Here is a 22,177-nt window from a genome sequence, read left to right as displayed (position 1 = left end):
TCAAGCGATTCTCCAGCCTCAGCCTTCTGAGTAGCTGGGACTACAGGCATATACTACCACACCTGGCTAATTTTTTTTGTATTTTTAGTAGAGATTGGGTTTCACCGTGTTAGCCAACATGGTCTTGATCTCCTAACCTCATGATTTGCCCACCTCAGCATCCCAAAGTGCTGGAATTACAGACATGAGCCACCGTGCCTGGCCCATTACTCTTCTTTGTGAGTGCAAGTGATATCCCACAGACCTTCATTTGACAAGAAGGCATCACATTCTAGGTCCACATCAGTTCTTTTCTCAATGGCGTGGGCCAATTAAAGCAATGAAAGCATCAATGCACTCATGAAACTTGATGTACCATGTGAGCTCAGAAATCTCACAGCACTAACCAGAATAAATGCACATTCATTCAAGTTTATATAATCTTTGAAATAAAAACTGGTGGACTCCTGAGAATGTATCCAAGGAATCCCTTCTCCCCTGTCAGAGACTCAATTTATAAAACTGCTCACTATTTTCCACTTTTAAGAGCACTCATGATGGGCCAGGCCCAGTGGTTCATGCCTGTAATCTCAGCACTTAGGGAAGCTGAGGCAGAGGATCACTTGAGTCCAGGAGTTCAAGACGAGCCTGGGCAACATAGGGAGACCTCCATCTCTACAAAAAAAAAAAAAGAAAAGTTTTAAAGTTGCCAGGCATGGTGGCTCACACCTGTAGTCCCAGCTACTAGGGAGGTGGAGGCTGCAAAGAGCTGCAACTCCAGCCTGGGTGAAGAGCAAGATCCTGTCTCAAACAATGAAACAAAAGAGAGAGGGAGAGAAAAAAAAGAGAGGACATGTACTAGCTCTGTCAGGTTTAAAAGAATTTTTGTCCCTGGTGGACTGTGAATTGATCATTTGTCTCCTTTGTGCCCAACACAGTACCTGGAACACAGCGAGAACTTGCATGTTTGCTTAAATGAACGCCGGAGCCATCAAAGGCAGGGAGAAATTACCCAGAGACAGGAAGAACTGAAAGACTGAAATGTCAAATAGGTCAGAGAGGACCATGTAGTGCAACAATAAAAACTCTAACCCGAATCCCCAAATTCCATGCAAAGAACACATTATTGATAAATTGATTGATTTAGAATAGTTGAGATCTGATCCGGTGGGCTCAGCTCATCAGCACCTGTTGAGTTCAAACCTGAATTTTTTCTCCTTGAGTTTCCTTGTTTCTATGAAGAATAAGTCTGCCTTGTTGTCTAGGATTCCACATTTTGGCCTGGCTACTAAGTAAATAAAATTGGAAACTAGGAAGCCTTATGCTACAAAGACTGGAACCTCTGCCATTCGAGGGCAGACATGGCTATATTATTATTGCGTTTAAAATCACCACATTAATTATGCCCGCAGTCCCAGGCATCCCCAGCCCCGCGCCGTGAGAGTGCAGGAGAAGCATGCAGTCACGCTGATGTCACCTGCCAGGTAACGGGACTCGGCAGGGAACTCCTCTGGGACGTCCACTCGGGGACTTCGGGAAAATATGGCTTCTGGCTCCTCTTTGGGGCTCCCTGCCGGGACTCTGTGAGCGGAAGTGGGGCACGCATCGGGAGAGTGGATGAGAAAGCACGGAGGAGCACAATGAGAAGGTCGCTGCTGTGCAACGTGGGCCGAGGGGTGGGTGTGGACGCCTCGCCAATTTCCTCGTCTCTCTAGGGTTCCTGCGGCTGTGGGGGCTTATGGAAGCCAGGGAGGCTCTGGATGCGGAAGTCTCAATGCACCAAATTACAGACCTAGTTCTGTGCCCTTATAAAGAACCCCTCTCCCTAAGGGCGCCCTACACTCCCAAGCGGGGGCGGGGCGCAGCAAAGTATCCAGATCATTCGGTCTGCGGAAGTCTAAAGGGCGCTTTAGACACCCGCCTAAGAACCTGAAACCACCAGGACCCACCGTGGTCAAAATCCCCGGGGAGCAGTGAAGAAGGCACACACTGGGGCCCAAGCCCCGGGACACTCGCATTAATCTAAGGTTGGGCGTGGAAATCCGTACGTTTCCGAAAGCGGATTTAGAGGCCGAGCCTCTGTAACCTCTCTTGTCCCAGCACTGCTTCTACCTCCCCTCTCTGACCCACAACCCGTCCCGGACCAAAGGGAGAAACGCTCTTTCCCGGTTCCAGGCTGCCAACCTTGCAGAACCGCAGCCAAAGGCCACTCAGGCCAGGGGCGCCCCCCGGGCTCCGCCACGCCCCCCGGTCAGGCCCGCAGCGTCCGCGTCGCAGCCCAGCACCCATACCTTTCCCGATGACTTCCAGCAGCTCCTTCTCCTCCTGGGTCAGCTCGCCTTTCTTTATGTGAACCATTGGTCCCGCCAGCTTGAAGGTTATTCCGTGTCTTAGGAAGTATTAAAAAAGAAATGATGCGTCTGTATTGGGAACGCCTGCCGCAAAGAGGCAAGTTGAGACCAAGACACTGAGTGCCAACCGCGGAAGCGCTCCGCTTCTCTCCTGCCTCCAGCAGGCTAGCGGACAGCGGGCGAGCTCGGGCGAGCCGAGCGGGCGGTCTCTGCAGGCCTCGCGGCAGTCACCGCCCGCCGCCTGTCATTGGGCCGGCCGAGGAGGAGGAGCCGCAGGAGGCGGCAGCGAGAGACCGCCATTGGAGCAACCTGGGAGGGAAAAACCAAATGCAGAAACCCGGAGGGGGGAATTAAATTCCTCCTACACGTTCCGCACCCCTATCCTGTCCGCTTCAAATATTTGGCCACGTGTAGTATTGAATAATTTCCTAGATATTGGTTCTGTGTTCAACGACGGCTTTCTGGGGCGTGCAGAGACCCCCGGTTGTCGCCGTATCCCCACCATGCCCCCAGGAGTGGCGTGGTCCGGGTGGGGGCGGGCTGGGAGGCGGGGGCGGTGCGGGAGGCGGGACTGCGCCGGGTTCCGTGTGTCTATGTCAATGTGTCTGTCCTTCACTCCTCCATTGTCTGCCGCCGCTGCTGCCGCTGCCGTCGTTGCCGCTGCACGAATCGCCGCAGCCGCCAGCCTTGCGCGTCGTCGCTACCTCCTCGGACAGGTGAGAAGCTGCCTAGGTGAGGCTGGGGGTGCCGGGAGGGTTGCGAGAGCCGCGACTGCCGCCCCTCAGGGGCTTCCACCGGGCCGGAGCTGGCGGGGAGGAATCGTGTGCCTCCTGGGGCGGCTTCCTGCGTCTCGGAGAAGCCCTCGCTTCACCTCATCATCACCGCGCGCACGGGGTATCAGTGCCCCAGGATGGAGATGAAGACCTTAGACTCGTCTCGTTTGGCCGTCCCGGGAGACCCTGGGACCGCGGGCCGGCGGGCGGGGGCCAGCCACGCGGTGAGAAGTGGCGGGTGCACATGGTCTCGTGCGTGGCACCGCCAGACGCGGCTCCCGGGCAGGCTGGGGCGGGGGCTTGGGCTAGGGGTGGGGAGGAGAGCGCCCCGTTAGGAGCGAGTGAGTGCCTGATGAGAATAGACTTGGGAGACGATAGTTTTTTTGCTGATGATCCTCGCCCTCCCCACCACTTGTCATCTCCTTGGCCTCTGTGGAAGCTGTGTAAGAAAACCGGACCTGATGGCCCTATGTTGCCTGTTAAGGATGTTTAGAAACAATTTACACTTGCACTAATACTTCGTTTATGAGAGACAACCTGAGGGAGGGGGAGGGAAAGGCCTCTTTGCTCTGCTAGAGTTCTCAGTTCCCTTTGTAACTCAGATCTTGAGATTTATGGAAATAGGGAGTGGAGGGTGGGGAGGTTGGAGAGGGCGGAGATTAAATTGGTGTTGCTGCCTATATATAGTCTTAGATTAGCCTTTTAATCCAACCTTCATTCAAGTGTAATATGTAGAGCTTCGACTATACGTAGATGGGGGTAAATACAAGTGTGTATTTAGAAAGAAGACTTGCTTGCTAAAATGTGGGAATCAGTCATTTCTCCAGGGTGCACGTTTATATTTACATCATCAATGAAAGTTTCTTTGCAAATTAGTGTTTATGTTTTACTATTGCTTCCCTACAGAGTAGTATTGATGTTTCTCTCAATATGTGTGTCAAAGAGACGTGTATGTGTCAAAGAGAAATATTTGAATAATTGTGTAGGTGTTTTTATTTTTTAAGCATCCCCAGGACCACTGTTTCTTCTCATAGTGCTATACAAAAAGTGAAAGGCATTTTCCTCTGGCCTTAGGCATTCATTTTGCGTGAAGCTTTCACTAATACATCTGAAATCTCCTGGAATATGTTTATCATTATTTCCTGCCTTTAGCAAAAATCTTTCCTAAACTCCAGCTGTTTTCCCCCCTCTAAACTGGGGCAGATCTGAGCCAGCACATCTTACATGAAAATGGTTTGAAATTATTCATCTCAGTGTATAACAAAGATACTTTTGTTGGATGATGCTTTAATAATGATGTGGCTGTTCAAACAAGAGTAAGGCTTTTCTGAGAGTGACCAATCTTTTGTAATGCGGTTAGTGCCAGAGTTACTTGATTTATAACATAGTATCATGCAGAAGAAACCCACAAACCTAAAAAAATGCTTGAGTAGTAACCTCCTGGAACATGTGATTTAGCATCTTACCAGCAGATGCGTACACAGAATTGGGTACTTCATTGCTAGTATTTCCATCTCTTGTGCCAAATCTGGGCCATGGTTACTTGAAGGTCACACCTGTTTGTCTCACTGGGGTTGTCAGTTCCTCGAGGAGAGCAGCTTACTATCTGTTTTCTTAATGCCGTATGACACCTGCTTGGTAGTTAGTTCTCTCTAAATACGTGGCCAGTGAATTTAGGGACAATAACATTTGAAGAGAATCTAACAACTACCTAGAAATGCAGATAGATCATGTTGAGTTTATATTTCTAGAAACAGATGCCTAATGGGCACTGTTCATTAGATGGATTGATTACATTAGTAGTTTTGTACAGTGTAAATTTTTAATGTAGGAATAAGATAATGAGCATAGTAAAATAGATTCACATCAAAGAAGTTTTATTGATAGTAAAATAGCTACTGCATATTGAGTATTTAGTTTGCTAGATATTCTACTAGATGCTTTGCATAGAATTATTTTAGTGTTATGACAACCCAGGAATTAGCCAGTATTGTCTCCATTTCTGCAAATAAGAGGACAAAAATGAAGGGAAATAATTTGCCCACAATCCCATATTAGGAATGTCAGAGCCAGAATTGGAATAATGATTTCTGAAATGTTTGAAATGTTGTATGTGTCCTCTCATATCTTTTTCTACTACTAGCACTCTAGACCTATTGCAGTACATCTTAAATAGCCTGCTTCTCTCCCACCTGTCTCCTTCTAGCTAATTCAGGGAACTACCAGTTCAATAAACATTGAGCACCTGTCATCTTGTGAATGGCTCTCTCCTCTGGCCACAGAATAGAGGACTAGATCTGTCCTGGAAGGTTCCAGTCCACCAGTGGTCTCAGCAGGCATTTCTAGTCATCTGGGCCTTCCCATACACCGGGCTCTAAGGTCACCACTCTGCTTGTTCCCCAACCTGCCAGTAATTTCCACCGCTTTGTTCCTGCTTTTCTCCTCCTGGAATGACTTCCCTTCCCTTTTCACTGAATCTCCTCTCCAGATCTGATGAACTATTCAACTTTCCAGACACAATTTAAACAAAACCTCTTTTATTGAGCTTTCATATTCATCTCCCCCTCTCTATCCAGTAAGGGAAATATACATGCTAGTAAATACATTTATTCATGTCTCTTGGCAAGGGTTATAAGTAAAATCTTTGTATGGAGGATATTGATATGCAACATGGCTGCTGGTATCATGACTGGCAGCCTTTAGTTCTCTCTTCTTATGGATTCTAGCAACCCCTTTTACTGCTTCCACCCCCTTCACCAGCTAAATTGACATTGCTTCTTCATCTGGATCTCTGTGAAAATAACTAAAGCCAGCACTTTCTCATCACATTCTATTATAGTTATTATTATTAATCTGTTTGGTCTCTTCTCATCCTAGAATATACATTAACTAGGTCAAAATTATCTTTGTTTCTCAAGATTTAACCCAATGTCTTGCACTTAGTGTATGCTCAGTACCAGCTGGGTTGAATTCAGTTTGATCTCTACGTTATTTTAGGTGGATTTGTTTTCCTACTTGACTAATCCTTCCTGGCAATGTGAGGTGAGGTGGCACTAAGCACACACAATCATAACCAGAGGCAAAAAGTCTTTAAATGTTTTGGATCTCAAGCTTCTTGACATTCTGATGAATGCTATCAACCAAGAAAAATTGTTCCTATGCATATGTTAGAAATTTGGCATGCCATTCCTAGATTTACCTCATTGAAGCCCCTGATCTCCAGCTCTCTACATTAAGAAAATGTTGCCTTTTTATTGCATTTTTGAGTATTACATCTTTCAGAGTACTGGGGTTTTCTTGACATTTGACGTTTTCTCTTATACTTAGGTATATTTCTTGACTGGATATTTGATAATATTAAGAAATTGTAATTTTGTTTAAGGTTTGAAGTCGATTATGGTTATATTTTTTAAAAGATTACTTATCTTTTAGAGATAGGAACTGAATTATTTCAGAACTGGATGATAAGACATCTGAGATTTGCTTTAATATAATTCTGTGACAGAAAGGAAGAGAGACTGAATGAGAATATAGATGAGATAAAATTGACTATGTTAACAGTTGAAGATGGGTGATGAGTACATTTGCTTGATTATACTGTTCACTCTACTTTTGGATATATTTGAGATTTTTCATAATGAAGTTTTTAAAAAGAAAATTTGGAAGTATTACAGCCTCTAAGAATTTTTTTTTAACACAACATAAGAAAGTAATATGAATACAAATGTTCTTTTTTCTATACTTGGAGTTTCGCTTATGTGATTATTCATTTAAGTGTTAAAGCAGTTACACCTAAATCTGCAAAGAACTGTCTTGTGAACAATGCATTTCCATAAACATTTCATAGCACATTTTAACTTCTCCACAAAACTAAAAGCTTGGTGGCATTACTCAGTGACTGTGGAACAAATTGATGAATATCTTACCAGTAGTTAATCTTCATCTTTTTTGAAAATTGACAAAGTAATTTACAGAAAATTCTGAAGAAGGGGTACAGATATATTTAGTTTGATAAAATCAACTTGTGAATGAAGTAGAGATACTGATTTTCTTTGATGCCTCATAATCCAACTTAGAAGGCATTCCAAAAAAGGGAGTACCAGAACTGTTTCGAGCAATATCAGCACTGTTAGGATAAGTATATTAGTCTAGGAAAATCAGGCGCAGGCCCAGGATAAGGTGTGACTGGTGGGTTCTTACTCAGTGTTTACTTGGCTGAATACTTCCTCGGACACCTACTTTCTGATTCGTGCAATTTTCTACACTTATTTTTTGATGTTTAAATTTTTTGTCTTGATTGCTAGATATATGAAGTGTCATTTATAACATGTCATCCTAGACTTTGGGATTTTTAAAAGAATGCTTAATTAATATGAAATCCACAAATATTAGCGGGTCATAAACAAGAATACTTTTCATTCTTAACTCAATCTGATGTCTGTGTATTGAGGCTGTGGTGCTCTTTAGCAAATATCTTTGGGGCAGCTAGGTGCCAAGTGGAATGATTTGCTCTGTTCTAAATTTGGCATGTATTGAGTGAAGAGTGCCAAAAATGTTCAGATAGTCATATTTGTAAACTACTTTGAAAATAAAGGTTTAGATAACTCACTGAATGAACTATTCTTTGTTAAATGCCAAAAAGACAATGTTCTCATTATTCTGTCTTGATTTTTAGCAGTACATGTTTCCATTGATGTTTTTTAAATTTATGTCAAAAAGGAAAGGAAAAAAGTGTAATGACAATAAGAAAGAATAATACCCTGTTACTATTAGACAGTATAATCTAATAGTATAGTGCCCTATATACTATTAGATGGTATAATTCTTGGCTATCTTTAATTCTTTTAAGTTTGAAAATATTAATATTTTCGTAGAAAAAAGAATAAAATGTAGAATTATTTTTGGCATCAGATGTAGAATTATGTCTTTTTCTTTTCACATCTCAACTTACTTTTATGCTAGATGTGAACTTTAAAAATATAGCAGGTGTACTGTTATTTTTGAGGACTTCTAAATAAATCTCAAGAAAAGTCCTGGGGCAGAGATAAATAATAAGGAATAATAACATTTATCACTGTAGAGAATATATTGTAAGCTACTAATGGATGTGTAGTTTTATGATAATCTAATATCATCCTTTGTATATATCCACAGCGAAGACTTTAATGCTTTTCAAACTAACCTGGATTTATGGTCATTTGTAAGAAGAAAAAAAAAGTCATAAGTTTTTCTTATTGTACAAGGTAATAGAATGGGACTGTTATAAACAGGAAGGAGAACCCCTAGTTGATGGTGCAGAGGAAACTGCTGGCTGGAGGAAAAGGATGCAGTGTTAGTATTTGGGAGTGTGAAGATTGTGTTTTTGCAGAGCTGAGCTTCTGCAGGAAACAATTTAAAAACTGGATCCTTATAGTGCTAGAAATTATGGTGCCATAAATTTTCTAATATTTGTATGTCCCTAAGAGGCAGTATTGTTAAATTCTCTCTTTAAAGATAAATGCCTTTTTTTTTTCTTAGTAGAAACTCTATGGAGAACTTTTTGGTATTTTGGAAGTAGCATATGCTAATTCAATTTATCCAAGTGCTGAACTCAACTTTAAATTAATATTTGTGCTCTACTCCACCTAATTCCAAACTGTAAAATTTATGAGGCAAATAATGAAAAAGCTGCCTTCGAGAATCATATAAATAATTCTCTAAGACATTGCAACAGCTTTAGTTGGCTCCCTAGAAAATGCGCTGAGTAGAGACAGTGGATTGGGTTCTGGCCCCAACTCTTTCACGTGCACAAGCTCCAGATGGGCAGGGATCTTTCTGCTTTGATCTCTACTGTCTTACCAATGCTAAAATGGAATTCCTGACCTCAGCCAAGTGGTTTGACATCTCAGTGCCTATCTGAGGGTTAGCTTAGGGACCGGGCTTAAATCCATGGTTTTCCAAGTATTCTCTTCTGCATGGATGCCACTTGTAAGTTAAAAAGTAAAAAAAAAGTGAGTTATAAAAAGACAGTTGCAGGTGAAAAAGAAAAAAGATTAAAAGTAAAAAAAAATGCACTCATTTATTAAAACGTTAATAAACACAGCTGCAAGTCGAATGCATCATATGTTGTCTTTAAACATACTGGAGACCATCCGTACTTGCTAACTTTCTCTGCCCGATTCTGCAATACTTGGAACAAAGCTCCACCTGCTAGAAAGTGATCTCTATGAAACTTGCCTGATTTCGTGCTTGCTGCATCCCTGTTGACTAGTACCAGACCTAGTGTATTTGTAAACAAGTAAATAAATGACTGTAGATTTAGGCCGTTTTTTTAAGACAGAGTCTTTCTCTTGTTGCCCAATTTGGAGTGCAATGGCACGATCTTGGCTCACTGCAACCTCTGCTTCCTGGGTTCAAGTGATTCTTCTGCCTCAGCCTCCCACGTAGCTGGGGTTATAGGCCCCTGCCATCACATCCGGCTATTTTTTGTATTTTTAATAGAGACGGGGTTTCACCATATTGGCCAGGCTAGTCTTGAACTCCTGACCTCAGGTGATTCACCAGCCTTGGCTTCCCAATGTGCCGAGATTACAGGTGTGAGCCACCGTACCTGGCTTAAACCTTTTTTAAAAGGTATGATTAAGAGAGTTAGTAGCTCTGTACTAGTTCTGTTTTATTTTTTATTTTTTTAATTCAAGTTTTTATGGTCCACTTCTATAAAGTTGTGTCAGGGAATACAGTCCCATATCATCAGTGTGCCCTAGACTAAGCTTGGCATTTCTATCCAGTTCATGCTGTCATTGTGTAATAAGCGTGCGTATGGAAAGTAACTTTGTGTGTGTGCAACTCTTCAAATAAAGCTTCATCTGCTAGACAGGCTTGGGCAGGTCCCCTTCTGGGAAGATGGGAGTTTCGTGGTTGAGAGAACTAATAATTGAGCAAGTATTTGGACTCATGCCTACCACCACCGTTGAGCTTCCTGAAGGTCCATTGTTAAGAAGGTGTTTAAGCACTTGCTCCAAAACAATTCTCTCACTGGTTACTAGTCTAGGCCTTGCTTTTGTTTTTCTTTCTTTTTTTTTTTTCTGAAGATTTTATTTTCCCCTCTTCCTTGATTAAAATCCTCTGAAGGGAGGCAAACACTTCAACACCTTTTTACTATAATAACTTACGTTCTGATTTCCCATTGGACTAATAATCACCAGCACTCCCAGTGGTTTTGTGTCTATCATAAACTAACTTGTTCTCTGGCATCTGCCACTCCACTCCTTGCTGATTTTCATCCCTGGGTCTAGTCGCCTCAGTTAGAAAGGTCAGTGTTGTGTGTGCTCCTTTCCTCTAGGTGGAAAGTAAATCTCATATAAAACCGTCTTTCTCCTCTACTACATAAAGCTCAACATGTATTTAAGTATCTTCCCATGAAAAAGCACTTTTCTGGAGATAGGAACATTGGAGATGAGGAGATTCATTAATAAATATTACTTTTGTCTTCACTGGAGGTGAAAATCTCAAATGCATAGACGTTTTCTAAAAGATTATATAGGATGATGTTAAAGGGTTTAAATTATTGTCATTTCCGTGGAGTAGGGCTAGGATATAAGGTCAGGAATGAAAGACTGGGCAGAGCACTACCCTTCTGTGCTGTGTTGGGGTTTTCTGTTTGTTTTATTTTTGCCATCACTGTATTATTCTTTATAGTTTTACAAGATTAGTTAAAATAATATAGAGACTGGTTGGGCATGGTGGCTCATGCCTGTAATCCCATCACTTTAGGCGGCCGAGGTGGGCAGATCACTTAAGGCCAGGAGTTCAAGACCAGCCTGGCCAACATGAAAAAACACCATCTCTACTAAAAAAAATAAAATACAAAAATTAATTACTTGGGAGGCATTAGAATCCAAGGAAGGCGGAGTTGGCAATTTTTTTGTTTGTTTGTTTTTTGAGACAGAGTCTTGCTCTGCCTCCAGGCTCCATCTCAGCTCACTGCAACCTCTGCCTCCCAGGTTCAAGAGATTCTCCTGCCTAGCCTTCTGAGTAGCTAGGACTGTAGGCACACGCCACCAAGCCCAGCTAATTTTTGTATTTTTAGTAGAAACAAGGTTTCACCATATTGGCCAGGATCGTCTCTTTTTACCTCATGATCCACCCGCCTCGGTTTCCCAAAGTGTTGGGATTACAGGCGTGAGCCTGGCCAGATTATACTATTATTAACAAATTTCAAGGACATTTACCTCTCTATAAGAGTTTCTGCGTTTCCTGAAGTGATGCAGTGGAACAGATGACTTTTAAAATAAAGATTCTAGAGGATGTCACTGAATCAATTTATATAGCTCCAAGTCCAAATGCAAATAATTTTTAAATTGTAATTTAGTATAATTTGAGAAAGGATGGTAGAATTTTATTTTATTTTATTTTTATATGTAACATCACCACCACCCCCCTTAAAAAAAAATTGGAGGCTTTTTTTTTTTTTTTTCGAGACAGTATCTTGCTCTGTCAGCCGGGCTGTGGTACACTGGCACAATCTTGGTTCACTGCAACCTCTGCCTCTGGAGTTCAAGTGATTCTCGTGCCTCAGTCTCCCAAGTAGCTGGATTTATAGGCATGCACCACTATGCCTGGCTAAAATTTTTGTGGATTTTTTAGTAGATACATGGTTTCACCATGTTGCCCAGGCTTGTTTCAAACTTCTGACCTCAGGCGAACCACCTGCCTCAGCCTCACAAAGTGCTGGGATTACAGGCGTGAGCCATCGTGCCCGACCTATATACTACGTCTAAATGTGAACAGTGGTCATTACTGAAAGTTAGACTGATAGTTTTTCCTAATTTTTTCCTGAATATCCTATAATATGCATGATGAACTGATCTTATAGTCAGTCATTTTTGAAGGTTACCCCTCTCACTTTTAATAAAAGTGCTGTCACCTTGATCACCTACTTTTTTGCTTCTTTTCAGCATTTTGTTATAAAAACCTGCCTAGACACACCAGATAGCTTCAAGGTGGCCACCTACTTTTTTCAATGGATTAGACTCTGAATTATAACTGGCAATTTTCTAAAATTAAATCCTCTATCAAACAATGAAATTTCTCATCATTGAGGATAATCAAAAGAATGATCTGTAGACTCTAGAGAAAATTCTAAAAAAGGTTTGTTAATCTATTAATTAAAAGGAGTTTTGATTAATGGAAGCATTATTAATTTATAGTTTTTCTTTGTTGAAGGAAAAAATTACTTTGATGGGTAAATGCTAGAAAACATTTTTTAAAAATCACTTGTTACTATATAACATTTTGTGTTTATGTGTATTGCTTTGAAAAATATTTAAAATACTCTGTAAAAAAATAATTTTTTGAAGAGTTTCTTAAAGTTTTGTTTTTAACTGACATACAGTAATTGCTCATATAATGGGGTACAGTGTTGTGTCTCCATACACATATACATGTGTAATAATTAAGTCAGGGTGATTAGCATATTTATTATATCAAACACTTGTCATTTCTTTGTGGTAAGATCAAATAAAATCTTCGAGTTATTTTGCAGTATATGACACATTATTGTTAACTATAATAACTGTATTGTGCAATAGAACACTAGAGCTTATTCTTCCTATCTGTGGCGGTACCTGTTTGCCAATGTCTCCTCATCCCTGCCTCACTCCTGTTCTCTCCTATGTCTCCAGGAAACTATTATTCTACTTTCTACTTTTAGGACACCAACTTTCTTAGATTCTACATGACTGAAATCATACGATATTTGCCTCCCAAAGTGCTGGGATTACAGGCCTGTGCCATCACTCCTGGCCTTAAAATACATATGGCTTCTTGTGTTTGCCATTGCTCCATGGTCCTATGTATACATAATCGATTTCATAATCATTTGAAAGTAGGTCACATACACTTTCTGCCTTTATCCCTTATTTCTTCAGTGTTTAGTTTTTATTATTATTTTTTTAACGGGAGTGTTATTTTATTCTAAAAATGGGTATTGAAAACCTCTTTTATGCCAATAATTGTGCTTAATAATGGCCAACCAATATTTCATTTAAACCTGTGAGTAGGTGTGATGTGGTACTGATAAGAATGTATATTTTGTGTATTTAAAGTGTAGAGTTCTATAAATGTTTATTAAGTTTACTTGTTCCGGATCTGAGTTCAAGTCCTGGATATCCTTATTAATTTTTTGTCCCGTTGATCTATCTAATATTGATGTTGAAGTGTTTATTTTGTAAAAATAAGATACTTTTCTTACAGAATGACAGTGTAAAAAAAATTCAGTGAATTTAACATAGAAACCATAATTTTATCTCTATAGTCTATACTCCACCTTCTTAGGTTGTCCCAATAGTGTCATATATATATTATACATCTATATATATATATATGACTAATGACTATATAGATGAATATACATATACATGAATGATTATCTATACATACATATTTTTTCCCAGGACAGCATTCAGTCCTGGAATGTGCATTGCATTTAGCAATGTCCTTTTAATTCTCCTGGAACAGTTCTTCAGCCTTTGTTTTGGAAAGATGTTGCCATTTATGAAGAATACAGACCAGTTGTTTTGGAGAGTGTCCCTAGATAACACGTATATTTCCTCATGATTAGATATTTGGGTCACGTATTTTGGTTTAGAATACCACATGAGCAGTGTGTTCAAAGTGTAAAACATCTGGAGTTGCGGTGATGTCTGTTGTCCTTTGGGTTAAGGGATTGTTTTGTTTCTCCAATGTGTAGTTTACTTTTTTTTAATGTGAAGATGTTTGGAGGCCATGTCAGTATCCTGCTGATCATCAAGCACTCCCCAGCACACATACACACCCATATAGGTTTAGCATACGTGGATGACTCTTGCATAAATCAATTTTTGATGTAATTATTGCAAAATAGCGATTTTCTAATTCAACGCTTCATTCCCTGTTTATTATTAGTTGACATTCTACTGAAAGAAAATCTTGTACGTACTTTCATTTCCTTGTGTACTGAAAAATTTGTTTACTTTAAAATGAATAAAAGTTATGAGCATGGACCTGTGGCTTTGTATTTTGTTGAATGGGTTATTAGCTGTTGTTGTCCTTAGTTATTTGGATCCTCAAATTGTCCTGGGCTAGGCCAGTCAAGTCATCCTCAAGATGGCTCTTGTGTTGTTTTGATCTAGCTTGATTCTTTTTTTAGACACTTGAATTTTCTAACATAAGACGTCCCAGGATCATAGTGAATGTCCCCTGCTCCAACCTTGGAATCAGCCATTTATCCAAGAAACCTTGGTTTCTTTCAGTAGGGAATGATATTTAGATCCTGTGGCACATATCTTATTTTGCAAAAATGTTATTGCTTATGACTCCTTGGGAATTGGTTTGAACTTCAAAAGAGGTTAAAACCTTTTCACTTTAGTGTATACAATTTTCTGATTATAAAAATGATATGTATTTATGTACAGAAAATATAGACAAGTATAGGTAAGAAGAATAAAATGTGCCTGGGACCCCACTACTCATGGTGACCACCATTTGATGTTAGTGTATTTTATCACATCATGTATATAGAATACTGCATTTGCTGTATCTGCATAGCATGTCCTTGTTTTCTCAAAGGCATAGAAATTAGACAATTTTGTTTTTAAGTCACACATTCCATATTAAGATTTTTCTTTTCTTTCTTGTTTTTGTTTCCGTTGATGAAATATCCTAAAGTAGAAAAAGGTTGTCTGCTGGTTTTGAGCTTCTTTTTTCATCTATCTTTAAAACCCATATTCTTACCTGTCCTCTGCCCTCCCCCTAAATTGCAGAAGATGCCAAATTACCAATTTCAGAAATAAATTGTTCATATCAGAGACTGGGAAACATGTATTTTGTACATTTTAACTGTACTTTTGGTTTGAGATATGACTATTCAGTGATAAATTTGTTTTTTCTAAAATTTGCCACCAGTGTTTGGCAAATATGAGTAATTAGTTCAATGAAATACATGCCTAGTTGCCACTGGTATGTTTAGACCTGGGTACAAAATTATCAGCCCTTGAGAGCAGGGACCATCTCTGGCTTGTTCACCATTATTTCCTCTCTAGAGTAGGCTTTCTTAACCTCAGCACTTCATTGAAATTTCAGACAGAAGGGTCTTAACTTATTGAGAGCAGACGTTTTAGGGCACTTTGTTAAAATACCCTGAAACATTATATTTGAAGGATGAGTTTTCTAAAAGCCAAAGTATGCTACGATGTGGGTAGTGTATGTGTTTGTGTTTGTGTCTTTCAGACTGTTGAAAGACATGAGAATGACATCAGCAAAATCAGACCATCTGGAAGATTGAATGAGCTGGCCAGCTGTTGGGGGAAGGGCAGGGCCTGGGAGATAACCCATCTGGGGAAAGTGCAAAGGCCCAGAGGAAGGAGTGCACATACCTTAAGGGGCCTCTTAGAAAAGTAGAATTAGATTAACTAGAGAGGATGGGGTGATCCCTAGAGTGAAAGGATTTTAGGAATTAATTTATACCTCTTAAAAGTTTTTGAAAATAGCTTCATTGAGATAAACCAAATGACATTGTATAGTTGCCTTAATTTGTTTCTATGAGAGGTAATACATGGATATTTAAACTGTAATTTTTATAATATTTCGATTTTTATTTAAAAGATTTAAAACAAGCATTTACAACTTAGGTCTACTAATAAGTTTAAGGTGTAAAGTGGTTTTCAAAGTATTATAATAAAATGAAAACTTAATATGGTGCCTTTATGGCTTTTTGTTTTGCTTGCTTGTTTTGGTTTTGTTTTGTTTTGTTTTGAGATAACATCTCTGTCACCCAGGCTGGAGTGCAGGGGCCTGATCTCACTGCAATCTCCACCTCCCTGGTTCAAGCGATTCTTCTGCCTCAGCCTCCCGAGTAGCTGAGATTACAGACATGCACCGCCACCCCTGGCGAATTTTGTATTTTTAGTAGAGACTGGGTTTCTCTGTGTTGATCAGGCTGGTCTCCCAACCTTAGGTGATCCACCCGCCTTGGCCTCCTAAAGTGCTGGTATTCTAGGCCTGAGCTGCCACACCCAGGCTATGTTTTCTTAAAGGAGATTAGCATTAACATATTTTACTCAAGTGCTCTCTTTCACGTGACACAAGTTATTTGGGCTTTAATCATTCTTTATAAAGTCTTTAATTGGCAGAAGTAAAAAGTCCACCATTAAACTTCTTCACTGGAAAATATATACATTTTTGAAGAGACTATATGTTTAATACTTTTTTAAAAAATTTATTTTTATTTTCTAAGAGATGGGGTTCCACCATGTTGCCCAGGCTGGTCTCCAACTGAGCTCAAGCAATTCTTCTGCCCTAGTCTCCCAAATTGCTGGGAATCCTTGTCTGACCCTGTTTGATGCTTTTTTTTTTAAAGTTATTTTTGTTATTTTATATTATTAAGGATAAGAATGAAGGGAATATGGATATGACAGCAATACTTTTATATTAGGAAAGAGACTATTTGACTTTATTTTGCCCTTAGAGCTGGACTATTGGCTATTTCAAATTTTAATTTTTTTTTCAATTATTATAATGCTGTAACTTTCAGAGAATTTGTTAGTAATTAAGCTTTTTGTATTTGCTGAGTGATTTGTAAGTAGACAGAGGCTGTTAGAAAATCATGATCAGGATATTAAACAAGCTATGTTATTTCAGGCAACAAATTGTATAGTGTTATTATAGGCATATAGTTAGTTTATCTCTTAGAGTGTCAATAATTTAAACTTTTAGAACCAACTTAATTGTTTTTGTTTCTTTGGAGAGAATAATGATACAATGTTACCAACCCAAAAGATTTCTGGATTCCTTTGTTTTCTGTAAAGGATTTTGTCGCTTGTTCTTTTAATTTTAGCATTAATGGAAAGGAAAACAGTGTATAATTATGGGTAATTTTTAAAGTTTATTTTAATAGTAGATAAGTTTACTCATTTAAAATATAGAATAAAAGGTAATTCTTGAAACTTGAACACAAAGTACTTCATTAGTACTTCATGAGCATTGAGAAGTTTCTCAATTGTATTGAGTTTTGTGTGTTACATCTTTATGAAACATTTTGTACTTTGGGAATGATATTGTTGTTCTATAATTTTTAGACTCCAAAGTCTTTTCTTCTAGCTTGGGCAACATGGGGAAACCCTATCTCCAGCAAAAATATAAAAACTTAGTTAAAGTCTTTTTCCCTAAAGTCTTAAACAATATTGACTGTACACAGAGTGTTACTTTGAAATGTATTGATTTTTTCTTCTTCCTTGCTTTGAAATTTGTAGAGAATACTCTTAGAACTACTTTATTTGAAAAATATTAATTAAAAATGTCTATTCTTTAGATGTATTTTTATCTTTGTATCAAATTTAAGTATTTTGGGGCATAAGAATTGCATTGGAATTTTGTGGCCCAACATAAGTAACCATTAGACACACTGTTCAAAGTTAGTTAATGGAAATAAAATAAAATTAAACATTTAGTTTCCTAGTCACTATCCACATTTCAAGGGATCTGTAGTGGCTACCATATTAGATATTGCTGATGTAGAACATTTCTATCATCACAGACACTTCTGTTGGATACACTGCCCTAGAATGGGCGTTGACAAAGGACCACCTGGGGGTCCAATCTGGTCCACCACTTGTTGTGTTAATATGAAGTTTTATTGGAATACAGCGATGACTGTTTGTTTACATATTGCCTATGGCTGCTTTCACATTGTAACAGCAGAATTGACTGATTGGAACAGAAGCCTTATATCCTCCAGAGAGAGTAAAATATTTTCCTTTTATTTCTTTACAAAAAATGTTGTGTTCTCTACTTTAGAGTATATATGCTTATAAAGTTAAAGTTGTTTGAATAACATATACATAGCACATGTTAGTAATATAGCATGTTACATAAGGCAGGTTATCATAGTTCAAAGATGAGTCAGACCAGAGTCAAAAATAGAATCTCAGACCAAAGTGCTGAATAATTAGACAGGAGCAATCATTCCCTTGTAGGGACAACTAGAAGATAAGTCCTCTGGTAGATCAGTTCCTTTCCAAAATGGAGAGAACTAAGGATGAGTCCCAGGTAAGACTGAACAGTCTACATCAAAGGTGCTAATCCAGTTAAGGCGGGCTGGGCAACCAGAAGGATCAGTGCACAGTTGCCATGAGATGCATCCATGTCAGTGTGGCTCATTGTCACACCTAGGCCTAGAGTCTCTTTGCAAGTTAAGGGACAGAATTTGCAAAAGATGCTAGGACAGTTAGAAGATTAACAGAATAAAATAGATGTAATAGGCTAGATCTAAAAACCTTCCAATTTACACTTAAAATGGGAATTTATGCAAAAGTGTTCAATTCATTAATACAGTATCAAAATTTTTAATATTTGATTTGATTGAACCATTTTAGTATTCTTATAGCCTTTTACCATGTAGAGTATCCAAGAAATGTAGTCTCTTAGATGACATGAAATTCTTAAGTCCATTTTGTTTACCATTTTGTGTACAATTTTAATACTGTTTTAAACCATGGAACTATTCCGTTTTGGTGGAATATGTGCTTATTTTGTGTGTGGCTTATGGTTTTTAAAACAGAAGCCAAATTGTCATGATGCATAGGTTGTACTCCATAGGGATTTGTTTCTGAGGATACTGTTAGACTTTTATTTTTCTAAACATACGTATTTTTAGTTATTAGATTTGAAACTGTACATTGTAGGGCAGTATACTTCAGCCTTTGACATTGGCCTAATAGGCCTTTGTTATTCTTTCTTTGTGATTTTCCTAGGTTGACGCTAGCAGTTTCTTATTCAGTGTCCTTGCTTCTCTTGGGCCAGGGCTTTTATAAGTACTCAGTGAGTACCTTATAAAGGCTGACCCTCACTGGAGCAGATTATAGTGTAGCATGAAGAGCTAAATTTAGAGGGACGCGGGGCCTCTGCTCCAAATAGTAACAGCTAAAGCCTAGACACTCTTGGAGAGCAGAATATCTTCATTTAGTCTGTCACCACCAGTGGGTGAGTTTTAGTTTTAGTTTTGGGTATTATATCAAAGTCCTTGCATACATTTTTATGTTTATGTGTTGTTATATGTTTTTCTACATGGAATATATTGAGGGTATGAAAAGCAAGCCCACATAACTGGGTTATAAAGAAACAAACTTTTATGCTTAGAAGGGAAGTAACATAAAAGCTAAAGATTTTAAAATACACTAGTTCTTTCATATGCTGTGTTTGGTGGTACTTCTCCATTAACAGAAAAAAGAAATAGAAACAAGGTGCAAAGAGTTAATTAAGGAATTCCAGGAGTTTGTATTCTAAGCCCCAAAATAAAACTTTTAGGAAGGACTCACACTTTAGAATTTTTGAAATTACAAATTAAAAACATCTTTAGCCTGGCATAGTGGTATGTACCTGTAATTCCCACTACTCAAGAGGCTGAGATGGGAGAATTGCTTGAGTCCAGGAGTTTGAAGTCACCCTGGTCAATATAGTAAGACCCTCATCTCTAAGGAAGTAGAGAGAGAAGGGAGGGAGGGAGGGAGGAACGGAAGGAGGGGAGGAAGAGAAAGAAAAAGGAAGGACAAAAGAAGAAAACCATTGTTGGCAGAGAAGTCTGTCGGAGACATGTCTAATTGAGCTACATTCTTTTTGCATCTTAGTACAAGGCCCAAATTCTCGACACATTTTTCTTTGCTAACACAAATAAATTTTATATAATATTTGTATTTGGGAGGTATGGAGACAGTGATACATGTATATTATCATCACCTTTGCAATAATGAAGTATTTGCTGATCCTGAGTGAATCTGTTTATAATGCCAGCAGGAAAGATTGTGAATGAAACTTTTGCAGTGAATATAAGTGATGCATTAGAAGCTCTATTTTCAACATCCATCAAATGAAATTGGAATTCATTGATTAAGTTTATAGCATTTGTAACGATTTCAGTGTGTTGCTGTTGGCCCATACACATAAGCAATCAAATACTTTGTTCTCCCTCTGGTCTGTGTTTCTTTTCTTTTTTTTGAGATGAAGTTTCGCTCTTGTTGCCCAGGCTGGGGTGCAATGGTGGGATCTCGGCTCAGTGCAACCTCCACCTCCTGGGTTCAAGCGATTCTCCTGACTCAGCCTCCTAAGTAGCTGGAATGACAGGCATGCGCCACCACGCCAGCTAATTTTTCATATTTTTAGTAGAGACCGGTTTCACCATGTTGGCCAGGCTGGTCTCCAAATCCTGACCTCAAGTTATCTGCCCACATCCACCTCCCAAAGTGCTGGGATTATAGGCGCAAGCCTGGCCTGGTCTCCGTTTCTGTTGGTGGAACTATTACATTGTGTTGCAAATGTTTGAATTTTATCCCTTCCAGTGAGTTCTTCAAGGGCATGGATTCTGGCTTAATGACCTTTTTAATCTCCAAACAAGATGTATTAAGTTCATTTTACTTTACAGGGTTGATAAAAATTCTTTCTTGAACCATGTCATAATTTACTTTTTGTGTTTTTATGTGACTTTTAATTAGTTTCCCTTCTAAAATAATGATTAACTTAAAGTTTTCAATAATAAACAGATTTTTTATGTGAATCTACTAGCTTCTTTTTTATGCAGTGAGAAGGAAGATTTGGTATATAAATAATTTTTTTATGTTCTTAAGGATTTTTTTAAAAAAGCTTTCAGGAGTAATTACATTACTTTAGTACTGTAAATTTTTTATTGTTTGGTGGTGTAAATAAGAAAATCTAGACATTTTCAAATTGTCTAAAAGCTTTGGAAGGTAATTAAATAATTTGCTTGAATAATGCATGCTATATTGAATGTTTGGCCTTCATAATTTAAGCAATCTAGACATATTTTCAGTTTATGTCAGCAAACGTAGTCTCAATTTTTGAGAAGTCTTGTGGAACAAACTTAACATGTTTTCAAAGATAACATACTACATTTTTTTAAATTGTCTATTAAATCCACTAAAATAATATGAAGTACCCAAATCCCTGTCCATTAAGATAAACCAAAAAATAAAAAATCTATTACCCATTTCTTGTATCCTTCTTAAATTGTTGTTGCGTTAAAAACCATTTATTCTATACACCCTCCTTTTAACCAAGTACTTTACATTCTTTTATTCGGCTTGCTTTTTTTCACTATCTTATGCCTTGAGCATGTCTCCATATCAGTTCAGCAACTTATTTGAAAATTATTTATTATATGTTTATACTTTACTCAGAGTAAAAGATGCAGAATGGAGGAGCTAAAGGAACACTATGGAATAAACAACCTACAAGGTTTCTATCCTGATGGAGGTTACACTCACGAGGGGTCTAGACCCCAAACAATCAGATAATAATAAAATGGCAGGTGCTGCTAAAGAAAAATAAAACTAGGTAAGGAGAGTGAGTGACAAGGGGCCACTTAGGTGGAAGTGGTCAGAGAACTCCCTTTTCAGGGAGGCACTTGAATGAATGCAAGAAGATAGCCATGTGGACAGCTGGGGAAGATCTTTCCTGAAAGAGGGGCAGGTATAGAACCTCAGAAGGCCGAACTTATCCGGCCTATTGGAAGAACAGGAAAGAGATCGATGTGACTGTAACTCAATGAGTGATGAGACGAGGTGTGTATTGAATACACATACATAGTCAGAAAAGAGACACATATGGATCAGAAATGTAGTACAGTTAAATCTAATTCATTCTTTCATAAAGCTTCATGGTGTTCCGCTTGGTGGCTAAATTATCACTTCTTTGAGGGCATTTCATGTTCCATTTTTTATGTATCCAACAATGCTGCAACTAAATCCTTTTACATATACAAGTATATTTGCATTCTTGTGTGAATAAAACTATAGGATAAATTCCCAGTAAGGTATTGCTGGACCAAGGTTATGCCATGTAAATATTTATAGATACTCACCAAATTCTTCCTCAAAATACAGCCTTTATGTCAAAGTTGGTGTCTGTAGTTGTTTTTCCTATGTCCTTTGCCAACACTGAGTATTGGTAAACTTTAAAATGTTTGCTAGTCCAAGTTAAAATTAGATGTCATTTTAAAAAGTACATTTAGCCCAGGCACAGTGGCTCACCCCTGTAATCCCAGCACTT

At 38.7% G+C, this 22,177-nt stretch overlaps 2 protein-coding genes across 8 annotated transcripts in view; one reads left to right on the top strand and one right to left on the bottom strand.

The window, feature by feature from the left end:
* ANKMY2 (ankyrin repeat and MYND domain containing 2) overlaps positions 1-2,550 on the bottom strand; it is a 51,361-nt gene extending 48,811 nt beyond the window's left edge. For all 5 annotated transcript variants that reach the window (XR_008473353.2, XR_008473352.2, XM_035253710.3 and 2 more), the window contains exon 1: positions 2,271-2,550. Coding sequence is in view for 1 of the 5 variants with exons in the window: in XM_002751540.7 (XP_002751586.1) it covers positions 2,271-2,337 (67 nt within the window). In the remaining 4 variants the exon portion in view is untranslated. The remainder of the gene's footprint in view (positions 1-2,270) is intronic.
* A 394-nt stretch (positions 2,551-2,944) lies between these two features.
* Positions 2,945-22,177, top strand: part of BZW2 (basic leucine zipper and W2 domains 2) — a 65,551-nt gene continuing 46,318 nt past the window's right edge. For 2 of the 3 annotated variants that reach the window (XM_035253712.3, XM_002751537.7), the window contains exon 1: positions 2,945-3,046. The gene's annotated coding sequence lies outside the window, so the exon portion shown is untranslated. Of the gene's footprint in view, positions 3,047-3,442; positions 19,100-22,177 lie in introns of those variants that run through there. The other variant, XM_009002317.4, reaches the window with a different exon arrangement.

The sequence above is a fragment of the Callithrix jacchus genome, chromosome 11, assembly GCF_049354715.1.
Source record: "Callithrix jacchus isolate 240 chromosome 11, calJac240_pri, whole genome shotgun sequence".
NCBI lineage: Eukaryota > Metazoa > Chordata > Mammalia > Primates > Cebidae > Callithrix > Callithrix jacchus.
This window is presented reverse-complemented; position numbering and strand designations above follow the sequence as displayed.